Source organism: Haliaeetus albicilla, chromosome 4 (genome assembly GCF_947461875.1).
Source record: "Haliaeetus albicilla chromosome 4, bHalAlb1.1, whole genome shotgun sequence".
NCBI classification, from domain to species: Eukaryota; Metazoa; Chordata; class Aves; order Accipitriformes; family Accipitridae; genus Haliaeetus; species Haliaeetus albicilla.
The window spans coordinates 5,570,868-5,594,414 of record NC_091486.1 but is presented as its reverse complement, the minus strand read 5'-3'; the positions used below and the strand labels follow the sequence as shown (position 1 = coordinate 5,594,414).

The 23,547-nt window shown below is 41.2% G+C and overlaps 1 protein-coding gene across 2 annotated transcripts in view; it reads left to right on the top strand.

The window, feature by feature from the left end:
- Window positions 1-23,547, top strand: part of KYNU (kynureninase) — a 58,450-nt gene that overhangs the window by 9,017 nt on the left and 25,886 nt on the right. The window contains exons 3-8 of one of the 2 annotated variants that reach the window (XM_009929559.2): window positions 1,315-1,435; window positions 8,717-8,799; window positions 14,535-14,596; window positions 15,787-15,858; window positions 17,258-17,332; window positions 18,676-18,822. In XM_009929559.2, the coding sequence (XP_009927861.2) occupies window positions 1,315-1,435; window positions 8,717-8,799; window positions 14,535-14,596; window positions 15,787-15,858; window positions 17,258-17,332; window positions 18,676-18,822 (560 nt within the window). The remainder of the gene's footprint in view (window positions 1-1,314; window positions 1,436-8,716; window positions 8,800-14,534; window positions 14,597-15,786; window positions 15,859-17,257; window positions 17,333-18,675; window positions 18,823-23,547) is intronic. The other variant, XM_069780503.1, reaches the window with a different exon arrangement.

Here is a 23,547-nt window from a genome sequence, read left to right as displayed (position 1 = left end):
TAAGAGCATGGATAATATTTATGCCTCTCTGTTTTCATTCATATTAGGACAGAGATGAAAAACAGACATAGTATCTGTAAAACAGATTAGGCTGAAATTGCTCTCTGACTTCTGCTTTTTAAAAGCTTCCAAAGCTTTAATTAAGAAATTACCCAAGTTGTCTATACTTCTGAAAAATGTGTTTCTGGTGAAGTTCAATGAAGTTGGTAATTGTTAGTGCAAAAGGTAGTAAGAGACCTTTTCCAGGCATCTAATCTATTTTTCCACAGACCTAACATAAAATTTTCACAGACAATGCAATCTTATCACTCGTTTCTAGCATGTGTCTTAACATACTCGTTCATTTGATCTTTTTTCTGAGGTATATCGAGTATATTTACCAAAAATCCATGTAATGTTAGCTTTTGGGGTATTGTAAGTATATGTCTAGGTGAATGCAAATTACTTACTACTTCTAGAAGGTCGCCATCACTTGTCCCTACAAGAATCTCTAACATGAGAAATAATAGAAAAAGGCAATGTTTGGATTGATAGATGATGACATGGGGTAATTAGATTGTTCAGAACCTCACTAGAGGTATTATTTATAAATTTCTACCTCCTTGCTTTTCTCCTAATCATTGAAAGGATTTGTCAACATAGATTTCCTCCTCCTCAGATGATGATGACATGAAGTGCAGCCCACAATATATGCTGACAAGACAAGAACTTTTGAGACTGCCTTAAAATATTCTGTGCAATGACTACCTTTTTCTAAATAGCGATTTAATCATGCAGGGAGAACTTACATGAAAGACACAGATTTACCTAGTCTTAACTTTTATTAAATGCACAATTCAAGCAGTTTCACGACTCAGAGTAGGACTATATTGATTGGGGAAGAAAAGTGGATAGGAGAGCCTGGTCAGGAAAATGCTCCCTCTTCACTCACCGTTGGTTACAGACCTGACAAAATCGGTGCCAGCGGCTGCTTCCCACGCAGCCCCAGAGACCTGGGGGTTTAATGCTGAACTCACATTAGCTCCAGAACAGGTACAGATGGACTTGGCCACAAATTGAAGGAGGATGAAGGGAATAACTGCTTGCAAATTGCCCGGCCGTCTTCCTCCTTCGATCCCTTGGCGAGGTCACCCGCGCGGTGTCCTGGGAGGAAGGTCAGGATGCGGCACCTCTGTTTGCGCATGGGGATCCTGGTGTCCGAGGGAGCTCCAGAACGGGCAGAGCTTTGGGTGGTGGTACACGTGTGTATGTGTATGTGTGTCCCTCCTGTGCTCGCTCTCACGCGCACGTTGTTTCTGTGGTTTCCCTCCGCAGCTGACCTGAGCCTGGCGAACGGAGAGGAGAGCTGTGTATATTTTGCTGGGAATTCTCTTGGGCTCCAGCCAAGAAAAGTTAAAACTTACTTGGATGAAGAACTGGACAAGTGGGCTCGAACGTGAGTACGCAGCAGGGTACGTGAGACGCTACCCTGTGCTTCAGATGAGCGCTTTGTTTTATTTTGGGATCTGCCTGCAAAATGCTTGAATAGAAGGATAGTGTGTTAAAAACCACTATGGCCTGGGAGTAAAATATGTTCGGTGTTTCCCCAGCGCTATTTAAATCTCCTTTAAAGGTATGAGCAGTAAAACAGGCAAAGAGAAACCTCCAACTATGATAACCCGTGCTGTGCGTGGTGGCTCTGCTTTGGCTCATCTGGAGGACCTGCACAGTTTAACCATCCCCATCCGATTGCTACGTGTGTTTATACACAAGACGTACGAACTCATTTGGTTACCGCTGACTTGCTGGTGAACATGATTCAGTTTCAGGCCCTGTGATTTTCCAATTAGTATTTCGAACTGCATGTGATTCACCCCGCAGGCCTTGCAATGGGCAGTTCCCCTTGAAATGGCACCGAGCATGGGTGGTGCTGCTGCCAGCGCTGGCAGGTCGTTGGCTCCTCTTAAACCAGGTCTCCGCCTGAAAAGTTCATTTTATTAGAAAGAAGCATTCCTGTCTTCTCAGGAGCATCTCGGTGAGGAGCTGAGGGTGGATTGCAATGAGCTCTGCGGAAGAGCTGAAGTAAGAGAGGTGAGAGGACAAAAGAGGGACTGTTGTGGTTTAACCCCCGCCGGCAACTCGGCCCTGCACAGCCGCTCTCTTGTTCCCCCACGGTGGGATGGAGGAGAGAATCGGAAGGGTAAAAGTGAGAAAACCCATGGGTTGAGATAAAGACAGTTTAATAGGGAAGGCAAAGGTTGCACACACAAGCAAAGCAAACCAAGGAATTCATTCCTCACTTCCCACGGGCAGGCAGGTGTTCAGTCATCCCCAGGACAGCAGGGCTCCGTCACACCTAATGGGGACTTGGGAAGACAAACGCCATCACTCCCAATGTCCCCCCTTCCTCCTTCTTCCCCCAGCTTTATGTGCTGAGCATGACGTCCTATGGTCTGGGATATCCCTTGGGTCAGTTGGGGTCAGCTGTCCCGGCTGTGTCCCCTCCAACTCCTTGTGCCCCCCCAGCCTCCTCGCTGGTGGGGTGGGGGGAGAAGCAGAAAACCCTTGGCTCTGGGTAAGCACTGCTCAGCAGTAACTAAAACATCCCTGAATTATCAACACTGTTTCCAGCACAGATCCAAAACTTAGCCCCACACTAGCTACTATGAAGAAAATTAACTCTTCCCCAGGCAAAACCAGCACAGGGACACATTTCAGCATTGCAGGGAAAGGGGCATTGTCATCATAACAAATGGGGAACTTTTGGATATACAGGAGGGGTAAAAAGCTTGCTTTTTTTAATTTGTTTCCATGGAGAGTCTGTGATTTGAGATGTCCAGCACCTGCCTGAGCAGCTGGAGCAGAGAGGAGTAAGGAAAAAGATAAGTAAAAACCAGGGAGCTGAAGGTGGGAAAGGAAAATAACATCCAGATGAGTGAGTGAGCTGGGAGAGTGATGAACACTTTTACAGGGTGCGGGATATGTGTGGAACAGATGTGATTTCATGGTGAGAGAGCAGAGGAAATATGGGGAGACAGAAGAGGAAAAACTAATTCTGCTAACTGGGCAGCCTTGGTTCAGTAGAAACAGTCTAGATGGAGGCTTCACAATGTAAATGTGAAAACTCTGTAGTTGCTCTTTCACTTGTTAATATATGAATGCTGTGGGTTAATAAAAATGGTTTACTGTTTCCTATTTATTACTTGTATTCTTATAAGTGAGAAGAAGGTTGAGAATGAATGGGAATGAATGTGAACTTTGGGAAGCACTTGTTCCTCCTGGTTATTCATTCAGCACAGCTCTGCAGTTTCTCCAGTCATTTGAAAAAATTGCAACCCTGTCCATTTCTGTATGATTATCCTACTTTATCAGGGGAACAGCTGAGCTCTTTCAATAGGTAAAAGTCAGATAGCACTCTTATCTGTTAGAGTGATGCCCTGGGAGTGCAAACATATTTCAGCTCCTTCACTGTACCTTTTCACTGGTTCACTTCCATTCTTATATTTGCCTTTTCTACAGTGAAGGATGGGGTTTTTTTTTTTCCTCGATGATTATAAAAACCTGAAAGAAAAGGGTAGGCAGCATGTTTCTCCAGAAGATCAAAAGTGCCTTCAGTAGCTATATCTAAGGGGGAAATATGGCTGAACATAATTTCAAGCCATCGGAAGAGAGGGAGCAAATCTAGAAAGGCTGTTTGGCAAAAATACAGCTTGGCCCCAAACACCTTACCCAGAATAAATCAGAAAGTTTAAAAAAAAAAAAAAAATCAAACACAAACTAAACCCAACAGAAACCCACAACAAAATCTTGCTAAATTTGAAAAGAGCAATTTATGCTTAAAGAAGCTGATGGGAGGGATCGGGTGCTGGGGGCTGCAAAGAAATAGGTGGTTGGAGATGCACAAATGGATGCTTTTATTCCAGACACCAAGGATAGCTTAGCAAAATCCAGTCTCAGGTAGTAGCTGTTACCAGCCGAAGCCTGTTCAATAGCTTGTGTGTTGGCAGCATGGAATTTAGTGTCTGTGGCTTAGATAAATAAGTAGTGAGAATCTAAGAAATGGCATGCAAATTAGGTACATCCTTCAAGTCAGTAATGATATAGATTCTGGCTCTCTTATAAATTGGTTTATCGCATTTTCTGTTTGTTGTGTCTTGGGACTCATCTCAAATAGCTACTATACTTGTCTATTTAAATAGTTTTCACTGCTTATAGCTGATGGCGAGAGTGAAAAGGAAGATTACCTGGTACCTTTTTTCAAGGGCAGGGAATCTCACAGCTTTAGCTCTGCGTGGTGATGGCAACTCATTAGAGTAAGGCCTGGAGAGAAAGAGACCTTTCATGCATTTCTTTCTGGTTGTGTTCCCCCTTACAGTGTCACTGTCCCTTTCTTCTCTCCCCGCCTTTAAATGGTGGGTTATAGTTTTCTTCTCTTACATCTGCCTCCCACATATCTGTTCTGTTTTTGCATTCTTTCTTTCCACGTTCCTCAGTCCTCTTTTTTTATGCTAATGTATAAAGACTACAAATTCAAGCCGCTGGCATTCTTAGTATGGATTAAAAAAGAGCCTTTGAGACTTCATCTTTCTTTCTGTTTTGATTTCAGCTAAATCCAAGATTTATTGAATGAGCAGCAAAAAGTGATGAAGAGTTGTCTCTTCCGTGCTTAGCCTAGAGTAGCCAATAATCCAGCTTTTTGAAATCTAAAAGACCAAAGTTCAAGTGACTTGTTGGGTTGGAGAAAGGCCGAGAGGTGCTTTGCAGTGTCTTGTTTTCCCTTTTGCCCAGCAGAACTGTTTAAGTAATTAATATATTTTACAGAATCATTATTACAGGTGAACATACTCGCTGCAGCGGGCAATGTCTCTCACGTCCGAGTAACTCATTGAAGTGGAACTGTTAAACCAGAAGGGAGTCTGCCACGGCCTTTTTTATGCTCTTGCGAAAGGCTGGTAGGCTGATTGGGGAGTGGAGAACCTGCTGTATGGAAGTCTTGAGGATTAGTGTTGCTTAGACTGAAAGGAAAAATTATTGTTCTCTGTGGATCTATCAAGGGGTAAACACAGGGGAAAAAAGGAGCCGCTTATGTGAAATAACACGCTGGCACAGTAAATATAAACTAGGAATTAATAAATTGAGGCTTGAAACAAAATACGTATATGTACTTCTAAATATTGAAGCAGTCTGGCAACAGGCTTCTGACATGAATATAGTAGACAAAACCCCTCCAAGTCCGTGGAAAGCTTTATAATATGGCAGCTGCAGTAGCAAAGACTATTTTCAGTGAGTCAAAAGGTAACTTTGGTTCTATGTGCTGAACTAATCCTGCAAGATAGAACAGCCCTGAAAGCGGGAGTGCAGCTTGGCGGGGCTTGGGCACGTTCTGTTTGACAGAGCCACTTCTCCTGCCATTCGGCAGGACTCATCTCTGCATTGTGTCTTTCAGCAGGTTGTATGTCAGAGCTGTAAATGCCTGTTTTAATGCCTTGGGTTTTTTAGATTTGCCTTCAACCTACCGCTCCATACAGTTCTTTTTTCTTCGGCAACCTCTTCCTTTCTTTTGTCTGTTTCTTTTCTTGAAACCGTGGTCAAACTTAAAAGTCGTCATTGGCTCATTAAATACCTTGCATCATTTTTGGCAAAGAAACAAGAGGAAAATTTCCACTTGAACAAGATTTGGATGAGTGCAGAAGATTCCTGAAGCTGGCAATTAATTTAAATCCCTTTTCTCAATGCCTTTGAAAGCCTGGGATCATATCAGAAAATGTGTTTCTAGCTCCCCTAGCGAGCTTTAAATCAACCAGACCTCAGCGAATAAAATGTGGCATTGTGATTTCCTGCCAAATTGAAAATAAAATGGCAACCGACTAAAAATTAATTTGCACAATGAGGAACTCTCACAGTAGTTTAAGAAATAATTTTGTTTGTATGATGCTTTATGATTTGATGGGCCATGTTTTGTATTGATTAATTTGGGCACCTCGATTTAAATCTCTCTCTTGCTACCCAGGGTGCAGAGGCAACAAAATGAGACGTAGGCTATCCGTGTCTGAGGGGAATGCCAGAAGCACTGCAGTTGTGTCCTTAAAGATTATTACCCCCAGTGCCTACCAGAGCTGAGAGAGGGGTGCCATAATATACAGAGATATAAATTCTCTGAGGCAGAGCATAGAATTTTACAACCTAAGTGTAATAGGATGTATTGTGCCATCAGCAAAGGCTACAGAGTTTCATGTGATTAAAATAAAAAAAGGGTCCAAGAATATGCCTTTAACTACCATTTTAGCTGCAATAATTTTTGTCTCTTGGCATTTATATTGGCCATCAAGAGGGAGGCAAGCTGTAAGCTGTGCTGTAATAATAATAATAATATGAATAATAATTAATGCTAGCTCTCCCCTCTTTCAATATACTTAAATTTCCATGTTTTCTTCTCAAAATAAAATATTCTCATGCCCAAAATCTCATATCTGTTTTCATGTTAACTTGGAAATTTATTCTGAAATTTTGTTAGTCCTGTGTGCTGGTAGAGAGAGCTTTCATCAGTAAATTCCCATTAGAAAGACACTAATGGCTATAAAATCAGAGAAAGCTAATGAAAGAGAATCCCGTAGGTACTTACGGCTTCTTTTTCCTGTCTTATTATGTCCACTATCCTCTTTCAGAAATACAGATCCCCTCGGGCTGGGAGCCACTGAAAATCTTCGGGGTTTTTTTATTTTAACGGTCTGTATTACCTCGAAGTCCCTTGATCACTATATTACAGTTAAGAATAAGAAGGGAAATTAGCAATAAGTGTCTTGCTGTTTGTGAAACACATACCACTGTCTTCAGGGAAAGCAGCTGCATTGTGGTCTGATAGAGGGAAGGAACTTTTAGCACTAATCCTGCCCCTTACCGCATTTTCTCCCTTACCCACCTACTGCCTTTATTCCTCATCTACGAAATGTTCTCGTAAATGAGTGCTATTTCACACTGCCCGCTTTCTGCTATCAAGGTCTCATCAGAGAGCAATTCTAAACCGGAGAAAAGCAGTCAGCTAGTGTACCGTGACCTTATTCAAATTCGGGATCGGGGTCCTCCTCGTTGTTTGTGTGGAGCCGGACTTGTTGAACATAGGGAGGTTATTTTATCTGTAAGAGGTGTTCAGTCGTACCTGAGCCCTCCTTCAGCTGTCGACCTAAACTAGACCAAAAGCAAATGGTATTTTGCAAGGATAAGAGGCATGAAATGGTTAAGACAAATTGTGCTTTTTGCAGCAGTTCTTCTTTTCTTTGGGACTGTGATTCTTTTGGAAATATCCCTAGGAGGCGTGTATTAGACCCAAGTCAATCAGAAAGGGTCTGACTGCAAAACATCCGGGTAATTTGTGTGGGAGACGGAACAAAACTCTACCTGAGAAGGGAAAGTAGGAGGTGGGAGGGAAACCCAATCTTTTAAATAGTCTTAAGCATGGGGGACTAGCTGGTAGTGTCTCATACACCCTCCTTTCTCATGTCTTAATCTGCCAGACATCTTATGATTTTCAGTGAACATCGTGTGCCTGTTCTTCTTTAAAAGGTTTATTGCTTGTTCCTTTTTTTTTTTTTTCCCCCTTTCTTTCATCACAGCTTTTAGGGCTTTTTTTTTGCTCTCTACTCAGTTTCCTACTGGCTTAGTCCCTGTTTTGAAACAGCTTTATACTTGGTTTGCCTCAGCCACATGCAGCCTGGCATTTCTGACTCCACAAGTACCCTGTGGTGCTCAGCAAATATGAAAATCATCCAGTGTGAGATGGAAGCCCAGAGCAATGTTCCCCTGGATTAGCACCATTATTACTTTTCTCAATCTGCCTTCATTTGCATTTAAATCTGTATGCTACGTCCTTCATGTTTAAGAAACTTTGCAACTTTTTATTTATATATGCACAGTGGCTACCTTAGAAGTTTATTTCTCTGTCACGTTGGAAGGAAAAATTAGTTCAGAGCACTTAATCCAGACTGAAAGTACATGTCTGTCGCTTCGGAGTAGTGACGCGTTGAGGTTTAAGGTGACTGTACGATCCACTGTAGACAGGAACAGTTTGCAAAATAAAGTTTTTAAGTGCCCTGTCAAACCAAAAAGCTTCACGCACACTTAGATCTAGAACAATTTGGCAGGGAGAAGAGAAGCAATAAAAATTAGCAAGCAGCTCTGTTTGGGCAGGTGCTTCCCTGCATATACATAAAGTACCTGCTGGTTTATGCAGAAGGGTGAGTTCAGACAGGAGATTCGGGAGGACAGAAATTGTTTCTGACAAGAAATATTTCTGTTTGGGAGCGAGGCAGCGTTCGTGTCTACCGTACCTCTGCGCCATACAATGTTGGGCTAGAATTGCCGATGGAGTAACTCTGCAGGGGGATCTCTGCTCTCTGCGTAGTTTATGTGGGGTTAGTGGGGTACCAGCCCGCACCGGCCACCACCCTGCCCTTTCCCAGCGTGCCCGTTCCCGGAGCCTTCTCGTACCTCAAGAGGGATTTCTAGAGAAATCTGGGGGGCTGAAATAAAGAGTTTTCAGGCAATTGAAAACCTCTCACAAACCAACAAATGAATTGCCTTTGCTAAGAGCTTTAATGGCAAGGCAGAAGTGCCATGCTCGGTTTAGGTGATGTCCTCCTCCTCCTTCCTCCAAATGTGGGATCTCCAAACCAGGTACGTTTCTTAGGACTGATCCAAAGGGAACAGCATATGTTTTCATTGTTTGCCTCTTCCTTTTCAGAGGTGTTCATGGCCATTTCAATGGCCAGCGCCCGTGGGCTTTGGCAGACGAGTGCATCCTGGACCTGATGGCTGAGCTGGTTGGTAGGTGCGAACTGCAGGGCAAGTCTTTCTTTAGAAATGAAAGCGAATTTGGTTTTTTTTAAGACTGAAAGCCCTGAAATTATCTAATCAGAATTCAGTTCCTTGCATTCTTTGGTTTTAAAGTGGTTTTTCTGACTGCCTTGTGCAGGGACTAACATTTTGTTTTAAGGCTGCAAGTGATTTAAGAGACAAACCTATGCGTTAATATATGAGCATATGCATATCATGAAACTAATTGTGGCAAAGGGTTTCTTGGAGCATCGTAAACCACTTGGTCTAACACGTGAAGCCCTTTTAAAGGGCACTTGGCATTACAGATCCTCAGTCTCTCTCCTAGAAGTGAACCAATGAACTTTCCCCTTTGAAAAATGATTTCTATCTAGACATTTTCCGCTTTTCCTCTTTTCCCCACCACTAAATCCAGCCTCATATTTGAGAACTGTTTATGTCAATGAAGCAGATAATTGGGGCTGGACCTGCTATTTGTAAGTTCCCATTACCCTGCCGTACCCCTTGAGGAGTCTGCAGTGCTGCAGGACCTCGGCAGTAAATGCATCTGGTTATTCTGGAGATTGAGAAGGAGCCCTGGAGACTTCTCCTGGTGAGTTTGCCAGCCATGAAAGCAGTTGTCTGAGTAGGAATGCAAATTTCGTCTATTGCCTTTTACTCTAACCTGTGTGTAGTTGCTGAAATAATCTTTCACTGGGATTTCCTTCAGAGTTGTTGCTGTCAGAAGGGGGAAGAGAAATGATCTTGGCAGGGTTGCCTACGGACCCTTTTTCTCCCCAATTCTTACAGCCCTTGTCAAGGCTAGGTTAGTAGATTCTAGTGAGATTTGGCCAGTATTTCAATTTCGGTGTTGAAGGCAACTGTCAATACCGACTGTCTGAACTGAATTATCATGTGTTCATTTGTGCCTTCACTAAGGAAAAATATTACGGTTAAGTTGACCTACTGTACACTAGATACTGTCTCGTAATTTCTCCTCCAATTATAGACAAGTGTTCAATGAGAAAGTTATAGTTTTTCTCCTTCAAGAGAAGCCAATGGGATCTGAACAACTGGAAAGAGAGATGCTAAGGAATGTTTCATGACAGGTTTATTTAGATATTTATAAATAAAGTCCGTTCCTGACTTCTTCATAAAGTTTCCAAATAGCTACAATACTGGACGTTATTATTGGAGCAGAGCAAATATAAGAAAATATTGTTATAGTTGGTCTATCCATGGTGTAAGCACTAAGGTAACAGAAATATGAGCGTGGCTAGACTGGGCATCACTGGCCTAAGCAGAGCGATCCCATCTGCAGAATGAAATAAAACCCAAATTGCAGATTGGTTGTTTTAATTTTAGAAGTTGCTACCATAGTACCTGGTATTGCTCAGGAGGTTAAGAAATTACTTCTCTTGCTTTCATTATGTTCAAGGGCAAGCTCAGTACCTTCATCCGTTAACTAGCATAGAACATAAAGATGTGAGAATATAAAGGGGTGGATGGTGTTGAAATGCTGAATGCGGCTGATTTAGGGATTTCTCTAGTTTGACTGATCTTTCCTGGCAAGCTGATGTTCTCCTTCTGGTAGGGTATAACTGGGAAGCTGTGGGCAGGTGGGGAAATGCAACTCATCACACTACGAGCCCTATGCATACTAAGGGCTTTTACATTGGAAACCTTGGATTTAATTAACTGGAAGGCGGAGAATTTCTCTTACATCTTATGAGAGTGGGAGAGCAGTCACGCTACATACTTTCAAGCACCTAAATTTGTCAAGTACCAAGGTAAGACCCTTGATGCTCTTCACATAACCAGGAGAGAGAGCCAAGATTCCCCCAACGGGCAGCCTGAAGCACCTGAATTATCATCCTTCTCTGCATCAACTTCTGTGAACATTTCCTACTGCTCCGTCTGCAAAACGTGGGCCCCCGTGCCCTCCCCACAGGGTGTCGGGGCAGGCTGAGTGCTGACCTCCTCCCAGTGCCAGCGCTGGGGGCGGTTTGGTCTCAGCTTTGGGTTAAAAGTCATTGCAGAAAGCAGCGAGTCAGGCTGGGACTTTTTTTCCCTTAACCATCTGTCTTGTCGAGGCTGCCAGCTCAGTGTGTATTATAATATTTGTTTAACTAAGAGAAGTATTCTGCGTGTAAGGAGAGGGATGTGAGAGCTTTGGTTAAACTTCATCTGTTTGCTTGTCAGTCTCATTATTTTTCTTTCCCAAACTTTATTTGACACTAGTGCTTTTTTTTTTTTAAATCACAATGGCCAGACTACATTGAACTTATTACAATTTTATTCATTTTAAACGTATATTTCCAAGTTTTCTATCAAAATTATGACTGAGGTGACCCTACCATTAACCTACTTTTTTAAAAAAAATTCTTTGCTGCAAAGTGGTTTCATAGTCCTGTTTTCCTCAGCAGTAAGGGGCATGTCAGCATTATCAGCTTGGATTTTGTTCTCCAGGATTTTTTGGACTTTGTTTAATTGAACTATAAAATGTGGGTTGGGCTCAGATCTGGCCCTCAGATTTGCATGCCAGCAGGGGTTTATTTATATAATATCCTAATAGCTTTTTTTCAGGACCCAGGTGAATGATTCTTAGAATGAAAATGAATTAATGTTTCCCAAAAAATGGACACATTGTGATAAGTTCTGATTTTTAAAATTTTAGGTAATAGTAAAAGGCTAAGAGAATAAATACAGGAAAAATGTTATGTTAAAATGCTCTCTTCCAATGTGGTATTTACAGTTGAGCACTGTTTTCAGGCAAGGTGCAATACCAAGTATGTACGAATTGAGTGAATTCTGAATTTACTTTTTTTAGTGAATTTAATGTAAGAACAAACAGAATTTTACCCTGTTTTTTATTCAATATTTAATCTGTTATGGAGGAGGAGGAATTGTCATTTCTCCCTCTAAGTAGCAGTAGTAGTAAGTAAAAATTATTTGGTGGGATTTATTCAGGAATGGACTAAAGATTGTAAAATGTCTTTGTTTAATGGTTTATAGTGCTATAACACCTTGCTTATTAAACGCAGTCACATTTTCTTGTTCAATGAAAGTTACAGTAGTAAATACATTGTGAAATGCAGAATCAAGGTCAATGGAGCCCAAAGCTTTTTTCTATGCTCACGCTGAGTGGCATAACGCGGTGACGGTAATCTCGGCTTCTACCAGACTTTATTAAAACATTACAACCTTGGCAGGATCACCTTCTGATGGAACAAGATTAACTGTGTGGCTGCTGCTGTACAATGTGCTCAGGCAGGTCTCTGTTGAGGGAAGACTGAATGCCTAGCAGATTTGTAGTGACTTTGAGTGATAAGGATTATTTGAAATAACCAAACTGTTTTCAGAATTGGGGCCCTTAGCCTTTTTTCAATCATTTTACAAAATGCTTTTTACTTACTCTGGTGAGGGTCAGGCTCCCACTGCAGTCAGGGAGGAGAAGGATGGCAGTGCCTGCCTAACGCAATCATAATTGTCTCTGAAGTTGTACTTTGCAAATGCTGCTTCCTTTTATTAAAGAGGAGATTTATCAAGCAGAACATACAGGTTTCAGCCTGTCTTGGAGATATGGTATAAAGTTAGGAAATAAAGAAAGCAAACATAATTTTGTCTCCTGTGTGCTGGGTCTTTGAATATTGTAATAGGTTAATTGGATCATAGAAAGGTTGTTTTCCGAAACGCAGTGCAGGTTATAAAGGATAACAGTTTTCCAATGACACGGATGAGGTTTGTTTTGTGGGCATGAAATTCAATAATGGAAAGCTTTTAATAAATATATAATTTACAGAAGACCAAGACTTACATGACAAATGTAGTGTCATATTTAATTTGGGATGCTAGCATGCAGCTAAAAGTGATCTACAGATTAACCATTTGTTTCATATGGAAACGGTACAGCAGGCAGAGGATTGCTTGTGCAGAATTTGCTGTGAAAGCCACAGATTTCGTGGAAGGAGCAGAGGGAGAAATAAGAACAATACCATTTCTTGATGCTATCCCTTTTTTTCAGCCTCAAGAGTTCCATAGAAATATTAAGACTGCAAATAATACTGTTTTGAGCTGCAATCACTCTCTCTAGCTGTCTTCTGTATCTGCAATAGAACAGCCACAAGGTGACCTCTTTCAGCAGCATGGAGCCTGCAGATGCAATGCTATCAAAGGGAAGAAAAGAAAGCAAAGGAGAGGAGTTTAAGTGAGCAAAAGAGCTTATCTTTCCCTATGAAGAACTAAGTCTACTTATATTTCTTCCCACAAACTTGATGACGTTCCTGGTGTCTGAAGGAGGGAACTTATTTGTGGCATCTCTTTTTCCTCCCAGTTCATCCCCTGGACGGGTCCTCCGGAGTCACTGGCAGCTATTGACAGATCTTTCTGTCCAATACTTCGAGATTTCAGCAACACAAAGAAAGGCCCTTGAATACCTCAATCAGAACGATTCTTGGCTTTTCCTGTGGTGGCAGAAGCTGAGGCCCACTTGGCAAGAATTTATGAATAAACCCTTCTTAATTACAGATTTCCATGGTCTTTGGCTATATCCACTCGTATCGAGTTCAACCCACGGTTACGTCTTTTTTCCTAGGCTGGCAAAGTAATAACTCCCTGATCCTAAACTCTTTGGGATATGGTGGGAGTGTCTTGGTGCTCTTGCTGCCTTTCCTCTTGTTGGTTGGGACCTTGGGTGCCCTCCAAGGCAGGGACAGGAGAAACCCAGGATTCACCTCTCTGTTTCTTGTGGCTCCCCTTACCCTTTCTACCCCAACATCATGTTTTCCTTTCCTCTTTATCGATCCCAGTCGAAGCTGTTGCCCTCCCCGCCTGCTTACACTTGTCTTCATCCCTCCCCGTCTGCAACCTCTTTCCACCTTTGGCGAACTCCACCACCGAGGCGATGACTGGGGCAAGGCGCACGAGGGCATCTTCCAGCTTCAAAGCACTGATTTGCATCAAAGGTGAATTACTGCTTTTCAGCAAAAGACATCAGGCAAAATGGAAAGAAACCGGAACTGATTTTCTCCATATCTCGGTGGCGCCCTGCCCGACACGTGGTCCCTCGTCCTGCCTGAAACCTTTCACCAGTGGTTGATAAGGGTTCGAGAATTTGTTACTAAATACTTTGTAATGACAATTAGTTGTTCCTCCATTAGCTCTGCCCATGATTAGCTGTAGCCAAAAGGCATCTGTTATTAGCCTCCTTGGAGCTATGTGGGTACGGCTTCTTGCTAAGTTGTTACATTAATAATGGTCTGTTATATTTGATAGGCCAATTTTGCTTGTTTTTTTTTATTAGGGATGAGATTTAGCTTGACATTACAGTAACCACTTACAATAGATGATTGTCTCAATGTGTTTTCTGACTTGCTTTATATATAAACTTATGACAAAAATAAGCCTGCAAGTCTTGCTTTACGTATGGTCTTCTGACCTGATTTTTTTCTGAGGTATTAATGATAATAAATCCACTGGTGGTTTGCCGGGAAATGGAAATACTTCATTGGTTTTGTTTTCTGTGGCTGACCTGAAAAAATAAATATTTTCCTGCCAGTGTGGTGTAGTGAGTCAGACAAGAAATCTTTTTACTTCACTGTGATGACACCTCAAACGTTTGTTTACTTTCCAGCCTTTGGAGAGACACTGACTGAAAACATACTTTTGCTTTCTCAACGCTGCACTAGATTTCTCTGAAATTATAAAGAAAACCCCAACCAGTTTTTTTTTTCTTTTTATCATTTCAGGGGCCCAAAGGCATGAAGTAGCCTTAATGAATGGGCTAACTGTTAACTTGCACCTCCAGATGGTATGTCTTTATGATGTATATTTGATGTTGTGTTGACAAGTATTTTTTCCTTTCTTTGTGAATGTAAGCAAAATGTTTTCTGAGGACCTCACAAAGACAGAACGGGATGATAGCCTAACTTCTCTTAAACCTTGGCAGTTGTATCTTGAATGATGCTTTGGCTTGTGCAACACCTGGCTCCACTTAATTTTAAGCAGAAAACCTGCACAGAGAAATATTTTCCAAGGACTCTGTAGGGGAACTTTGAGCAGTTCTTGCATGTGCTGCATGTCAATCCTCAGACAGGAGACCTTATTATTTAAGAAACATTTACAAATAACTGCTCAAATTTGAATTCCACACCAAATTTCAAAGTTTAAGAAAAAAGAGCTCTACTGTGAGCAAGACAAAACTGTAATTTCAGTCAGACTTAAAACGCAGTTGCATACAAGAGTTGGCATTCTGAGTTCTGCTGTTTTATACATGCCTAAAATGTGGTACAGCATCTGATTTTGCTTTTTATGAAATAGTGGCCATAAATGTGGTTTCCTTACGTGCAGGTATCTCTGTGGCTGCATACAGCCTGTGTCTGGTTCTCCAGTATTTCTAAGGATTTGGTTCAACGGAATGAAGACGTGCAGTTTCACTTTGTGTGGTTCACACAAAAAGAAGTCTTCTCCTAGTCCCCTCAGCATGGTGGCAAGTCCAACTTGCCTCCAGGCGAGGAACTGAGAAGGAAAGACCGTTCAGGCGCTGAGATGAGGTCTTTGCAGAAGGCTTAGTCCTTTCGTCAGGTTTGTTTCAGAGGAGGGGATGATTTGATAGCTAACGTTTTAGGGCCGGAATGGAAATCCAATTCCTTTGCAGTGTTTGCTCCTCTTCAGCCGCTGCTTTTGCTTGCAGGATGGAGCTGGGTGAAATCCCAGCTTCCCCAGCTGCAGTCAAAGCTTTGCCATCGATTCCTGTAACTGCAAGTTTTCACTGCTGGACTTCTGCGACCTTTTGTTATGGATATATGAAATACAGTATGATAACGATTTCCTGCTTTGATAAATGTTATGCGGAAGAAGAAATATTTGTAATTTCTGGGGGATTCTCTGTAGTCTGCATTAAAGTAAAGCAGTCTTTATTAAGTTACATACTGGGAGAATCTGTCTCATCTCTGCTTAGATACATTTCAACATATCCTTTTTGGTTTTTGTTCTTAACAGCTATCTTTCTTTAAGCCTACTCCAAGACGCTATAAAATTCTTCTAGAAGCCAGAGCCTTTCCCTCTGACCATGTAAGAAATTAATATTTCACCATATTTGTATTATTAATCATATTTTTCCAAAGAATATCAGTAGCCTGATTTGAATATTTATTAGCTCATCTTGTCCAAGTAACATTACAATAAAAAAATCTGTCAGAAGCTTTTGAGCTCAGCATATTTTACAGATTGTAGCTTTATTCCTTTTGTTCAAATAAAAAATGTTACAAGAGGAAAAGATTGAATGAGTACATTGATTTATTAGTCTTTTTAAAGACATTGAGCAAACTACTGGCCTAAATCAACTGAAGTTGTAAATGTTTTATTAATTCTTGTTGCTGTTTTACTTTATGAAACCAAATCAATACAAACTCACAACATTAACACTTATATATCCCTAGACAGAGATGGAAATGTTTGTTCTTAGCACTTTAGATTACTAGTTCAAACATAATTTGTCTGCTATAAAATAGGAGACAATAGCCCGTGCATCACAGCTCAGAGAAAATTAATCTTTGGGTTTGTGGCCCACTGCTACTTTATCATCAACTCCGTAAACTCATGGAAATTGATAACAAATTTGGTCTCTAAGGTGCGACAAAAATGATTCAAGCTACTAACAGGTTTATTTGTAATGAAGATGGCGTCACAGATGTATAAACCTCAAATTGCCTTTATTCTATGTTCATATTAATCCCATGTTTGTTCCAGGTGCACTTGTGCATTTGGACTCCATCATCTTAAATTTCTACGGCACTTCAGTAATAACCTGTGCAACTGCCGTCACTTCAGTTCCTGTCATGTAATTTTAAACTATTTTATCCTATTATTTGATGATTTTTATGCTATCTCCAGAACCATTATTTATTGATAAAATCAGTGGGTAGGATTTTCAAAATAGCCTGCAAGTTTAGAGCTCTCATTTCCTCCCAGCTGTGCAGCAAATCGAAGACGTGCGAATAGCGTGGGACAGCGTATATGTGCTGGTCAAACCTCGTTTGCGTTGACAGCAATGTATATGTGACAGCCTGGGATTTAGCACGTGCTACCAAGCAAAGTGGGTACCCAGGGCCCCTGGGGAGGCAATATTCAGTCTTTTCCGTAGCTGTTATCCATGCAGGCTTTGCTTGCTGGCATGTGGTAAAGCACATCCTCCACCACATTTCCTCCCTCATTCTGCTCCGCAAACTTATCCTGTAGGATTTAGGCTTTGACTTTATCCTTACTGTCTGATGATGCCAATTAAATTCTGATCTTTTTCAAACCAAAGGAAATACAGAATTTTTTCAGTGAAGTTGGATTAGGTTTTCAAGTGTTAATTTCAGTGGGAGGCAGGCATCTGAATCCATTCTCTGAAGTTCTGATGTGTTTTTCTTTTAGTTGTTTTATCATGTAATTGTGCTAACGTGTTCTGCATGGAAATCTCTTCCAGTATGCTGTTGAGTCCCAACTTCAACTTCATGGACTTGATGTGAAGAAATGCATGCTCATGATGCAGCCACGGGAGGTTGGTGAGAAATACGTCAGTTCTGCTTGCTATTGCTAAGGGCAGAAACATATTTCATATGACTCTAGTTCTACATTCTCAAATATTCTAGTGTCTGCCTGCAGAAGTTATAATCTGTTTTTACTAATACTTTTAGATAAAATATATATATGAATCGTGTATTCTGATTCTGTGTATATTTTTTGGTATTACAACCCATTTTATAATTGTCTGATTCAACTAGTGCATTTGCCTTATAGAACAAAAAAAATGTTATTTTCTCTGTTTTTCCTGTTTGCAAAACCTGACAGCATCCTGAGAAAACTGCAAAATATAGTAGCTCATTGAGAAACCCCAATGTCCTTTTAATGTCCTAAGGTAAAAGGTTGCCATAACATGAACAGTAGCAGCCTGTGTATCAGCACAGACTAAGGGAAAGGTCTGCTTTGAGTAATATGCAATTCAGATTAATTTGAAAGACTGCCTTGCTTCAGTTTTGCAGCATTAAGAACTTTGCCACCTAACTATAAACTGATGGTGACCTTTTGCTTCTGAAATCTGAGTCATCTTGCGAGTAAAGAGCCCACTCCTGAACGCTTGATAGATTTGCAAAGATTGTTGAGATAATAACGGTTACTTGCAATTCAACAATCTTGTCCAAGCTCTTTTCAGTAACAAGTCTGATTTAATTCTAGGTTTTCACTGCCTAATTGATCCCTAGGTGGTGGTATGTTTTACATGATCCCTTGCTAGGAAGATGGGAGGAGGATGGGACAGTAATTTTCCTATAAAGAATCAAGAACGAGGCAGGTTTTTTTGGTTGAAATTCCTCTATATTTAATGACCCCAGGTTTGGGGATTTTTGTGCTTTTGATGATGTGAGACTTATTGTTTTTGAAATATAAATATGGCAGGGTTATAATAGCTTCCTGTGGGATGCAAAGTTTATTAGAAAAGTACAGAGTGAAACTGATAGACAACTTTCAAGTCTTGTGGGTGTCACAAATTTCAGCTGTCACAAAAAATCATTATATATGCTGTTTGCACCAGGCTTTTTTTTACTGTAAATTAAAACTGTCTGAGATATTAAGGAGTATGAAGCATGCTAAAATATGAAGTGAATAGTCTTTTTATAACTGGCACCTTCAAGATAAGTTTGCTAAATTTTTTTTTTTTTTGAGGTAACTTACTGATAGGCCACTTCATAGCACTACCTTTGTATATCATTACCATGCTAAGGATTTGCTTTTGATCTCCTTATGCAAGCAGCATGGCTTGCGGTAAAATATAGATTATGAAATAAGAAATGACAGTTTCATTACTGCCAGAGTTGATGTAAAATGTGTGCTTTAACTTTGTTTTAGGGGGAGGAGACCTTGAGGACTGAAGATATCCTTGCTGTAATTGAGAAGGAAGGGGACTCTATTGCTGTCATTCTGTTCAGTGGGGTGCAGTACTACACGGGACAGTTGTTTGACATCCCTAGAATAACAAAGGCTGGCCAAGAAAAGGTAGGATTTCTCCAGACCTCTCCTTTTAACACCAATTTTAGATTGATTTTCCTTGTGAAATATTTTTAATTTCTACTTTTTGTGGAACAAAACAAAGCACATGTGGAAACCTGTAGGGCTCTGATAAAAAGTAAAAGCAGTCTGTGCCCAGATCCCTTAGGGGCTGTGTGCTGCATGAAGAAATAGCCTTGTGAGACCAATCTTGCAGGTGTGACTTAAACTATATGGAGAGATAATTCATGACTATTAACTTCTACAGGGCTTTTCTTGAAGGATAGAATTTCAAGAGGTTCAGTGGAGAAGGAGGAGGAGATAATCACAGCACTAATCTCTCTTTAAAAGTTAGTTTGCATTAGATTTCTGCTTTTTTTTGGCAGACTTTCCTGATTTTCCTCCTTTCCCACAGCCACGCTGTGGCAGTTTTGGCCCCCAGCGAGCAGGGAGGTGAGCTCCCCGTGGAGCCAGCGGTGTTCAGACTCAGCTGATCAGTTTTCCAGAGACAGGCACAATGTGGAGCACATCAACGTCGCAAGATGACTGTATTTTAGTGATGACTCAGCCTTCAGAGCTTGCAGGCAGTGCGCTCTGTGGACATAGCTTTAAACCTTCTTTAACCATCATCTCAATTGCCTTAGGAATCCAGGAGAAAATAGTTTTTAATTAAGTCTTCTTATCAACAGGAGGTCACCAGACTTTCTGTAGGGGCAGTCTTTTACTGGATGTACCTTATCTCATATAAGATTAAACCACTGAAGCATAAGCTTATTTAGGATCACTGGATTTTGGCAAACCATGTATTTGATGTTTTAACTCTCTGGAGAGGTTCCTGGCTCACAACAGGCTATATACATCTTCTGTTGCTGTAGGTTTGGCAATGGAAATTTTTTCTGGAGGTCAGGGAGTAAGTTACGCTGCTAGAAAGTGATGGTAAAGTCTCCCCTGGGAGAGCAGAGCAGGTGTGAGAGCCCATGGGATATAAAAAAGGAATGTTCTCACAGAGCAGCACCTGGTGACAAAATTGGTCCTGAACACAGCACTAAACAAGACCGACTTCTGACATGGATGCAGAAACCCAAGGAAAAAAGAAATGGGGAGAGTCACCTGCAGGGGGGAATGGGTCTGTGTATTAGCAACATGCAGCTCTAAAAGCAACACCTTCATGGGGCCTTCCTTGAGGGTCTTCCAGTACTTTGCTGACCACAAATAATCAAAAGGCTACGCTGAAACGTTTGAAAGGGAAGATAGGTTATTAATAGGATGATGCCACCCCCTGTTCTACTCGTTCTCACTCCTGGTGGCGGCAAAGCTTTTGTTCAGCTGCCAACGCCTACGTGCCTACAGTGCTTCTTCCCCGAAATCTGCTCTGCGGTGTGTCTGAAAGGTGTCTGAGAGAAATCTTTCTTCTTTACTGTAAATATGAACGACCTGAGAAAAGCCTATTGCCTTACCGCCTCTCTAAAGATGCTCTCTGGACTGTGGGACACATGCTTGGATGAGTGGAAGTGATGCAGTTTCGCTGAAAGCTATAAACCACCCCGAAGTGGCTGACAACCTGTGTTCTGGGGAAAAGCAGTCACTGATAGTTCATAATATGGAGCAAAAATGGATTTGATGTTTATATTATCTGAGGAGATAACCAGGACTTGGTGGAGACAGCTTAAAATTTCTATAAAGTAGTGCAAATAATAATATTAACACACGGGTATGTGCTTCCACATGGGTATACACAAAGACACCGCACGATTATAGAGAGGCTGTATCGTGTTACTGAAGAGGAGAACAATTTCTGACAGCGGTTCAGTACTCCAGCAGGCACAGAGAGATGTCAAAGGCCTGTTTCCACCTGCATGCATGTTAGAAACGCTATAATGTAGAAGTAAATCTCTTCTTCCAGAGATTTTTGAAAAGGGGAGGAAAAAAAAAGGTGAAATTTCATTGCCAACCTTTTTGTGGTTAGAGTATGTAGGACTGGGATCTAGGTAGATTCATGACTTAAAATGTCATTAATGTATTTAAAAAGAAAAAATAACTCAGCCTGAAGAACTTCTCGAGTACTCATAAGGCTTGAAAAGCATCAGCTAGCCCTGGTTTTATTTCCCTACTGTCAGACACACTCAGCTCAACGACCTTATGGATTCTGCCCCCTGGGTTAAGTGATGTTTATATGTTTATACAAACCGCTATGTAACATACTGTTACACCACACTTAAACATCCGCACGTGGCAAATATTTACTTGAACAGCTAGGAAATCAGTGATTCATAAAGTGTTTGCTGTCATAATATTGGTAAGAGGTAGTCCTCTATCCTGCTGCTTCTCTTAGACTCAGAGCTTCTAGTTACCAAAAAGCCCCAAATGTTGGATCTTCAAAAGCGATTGGCTCCTCTCCTCTTTTCCCAGGTCAGAGCTGATGTTGGGAGCTGCTGTTGGGTTAGAGGAGAACAAGAAAACTGCTGAGCCAGAGTCATTAGCATCTATATAATGTGTATGGGCTTAATTTCTATTTGGTGGCATCCAACCTGTCCCTGTCACCAGACTGACATGTTTTCAGAACAGTAGGTGTGTGGACTTAAAGACCACATCTCCTTCAAGAGCTTTTGGACCTGATGGAACCAGCAGTGGTTAGAACGTTTGGCTTATACATGACATATTATCACAGAAAGGCTGGAGGTCCTTTAAAATGTATATTAAAAGAGGATAAGCCTGAGAAGTCGTGTTGATAGCAAAAATGCAAGGCTCCCCTTCCTGGCGGTGAAGGGTGGTGAAGGATCCCATGCTCATGAACAGAAAATAGGTTGGGGAGAGCTGACAAGCGAGAAAGAAGGAAGGCGAAAATGCGAGGTGGAGGTGTCATTTGAGGAGGAAAAAAAAAAAAATCACTTGTCAGCCAGTGTAGCAGAGAGAAAAGCTCTACACAGATGGTCTTAACAATTCTTTTAATGTACAATTGAAATAAAATCCTGCAGTGTTGTACCCTACCAGGGCTTGGCTAGAAATTTCAGCTGTGAGCTCAGGAGGTCTGGAAAATGTCCTAGGATTCTCGAGGTCAATCATTTATGAATTAAGTTACTGATTTCCTTCTACATTTTTTAAGCCAATTTCCTAAGTAAGTTCTCTACGTACGTTAAGATTCCTCCCAGAGTGAAAGCTCTGCACATAGACAGCTTCATTAAGTCATTAAATATTAAATGAACTAAATTAAGCTTGAAAAATTACCTCAGGCTATTTTTCCATCTTAGGTCTCTCAGATAAATCAAAATTACTATGTATTGTGCAAGAGACTCATCAGCAAGCTGAAGAGGATATAACAGTTTTCCTTGTTTCATACTTTTGTGCGTGGTCTAGAGGATGGAGGGGGTTGAGTCATTTTATTCTTCCACAAGTGAAGAAATGGCTGACTTTTAGGAGACGCTAGCTTTCAAATACAATTTTAATTTCATAAGTTATATTGTACTTTCCACTGACTCTGTACCGTATGTAAAGTATTTTAATCTCTTGAGTCCCAGTAGGAAGAGCTTTAAGGTCCTTCATCTTCATTTCTTTTCCTGTCTCTCTTTCTAAATGTCCCAGCTTTGCCGGTGTGAAGCTGTCATTTCTCTCCCTCTCTCCAAATGTCATTGTCCATGCTGAGTTGTTACCTGCTGGTTATCAGCAGCTACCCAGACACTTTGCAGAAATGACTTTTAGATGTTAGAATAAAACGGAAGAGGCAGGGGAGAGCACATGTCCTCTTCTTCACCCAGAGCAGATGGAGAGCTCTCTCTTCCCCCTAGTCTGGGGAAGCGACGTTCCCACGCAGCCCTTATTCCGCGTGGCTAGTGCAGGGAGAGCTGTTTCAGTTTGTTTTACTTTTTCCGTGCAATCTGTGTGGCTAAACATTTGCTGTTTGTGCGATTCGAGTGCCAGACGCCTCCCAGGGAAAGCAAACCAGTACCACCCATCTTGCAGATGACAACTTGAACAAAATGGTACGAGTGGGCGTTTCTGAGACAATGTGGGAAACCTGCCAGTGCTGAACCCAGATTTTTAGCCTGTGCCTCGCTAGTAAGTTAAATACTGCCCAGTAAGATTCACCAACCAATTTCAAAGTGTTGGGGAGCAGTTAAAGCAGTTCAGGAGTATGGTGTCCTAAGAAGTCTCGTCCTACCTCCCATCTACTATATTGTCCTAATTTGTTATCTTGTGCTTGAACATATTCTTTTATAGAGTTTATCACTTACTGACAGGGAAAGAACAACTGATTTCAACACAAGACTTAGCATAGAATTAAATTTCTTATGGCCTTGTTTTTTTTTTAATGAGCAACTACTGTTTGCTTGTTTATTTTAATTTTGTTAACGTACTACCAGATACATACTATCCACATGACTCTCAGCATACCGTGTTATATTCCTGGTTTCCACTGCAATCAATGAATGTCTCACAGCAATTCTTCAAAAAAGTTTGTGTGGGACACGTACAAAGGGATACCTGTAAATGTTAAAGTCCAGTCAACTGGTGTTTTGAAGTTAATGCCTTAAAACCCTATGAAAACCTTCTCATTCAATAGCAGATTGGCTTTAGTTTGCTGTAGCTTATATTTCTCTGAACCAAGGCCATTTTATCTCTGAATGAGAGCATTCCCGTGAGCATTCAGTGTGCTTCAGCTCCCCTGCGTTAGCTTCACTATTTCAGTTGATTTGTCTTAACTCACTTCTGCGTGTCCCTGTGAAGACAAGCCACCAA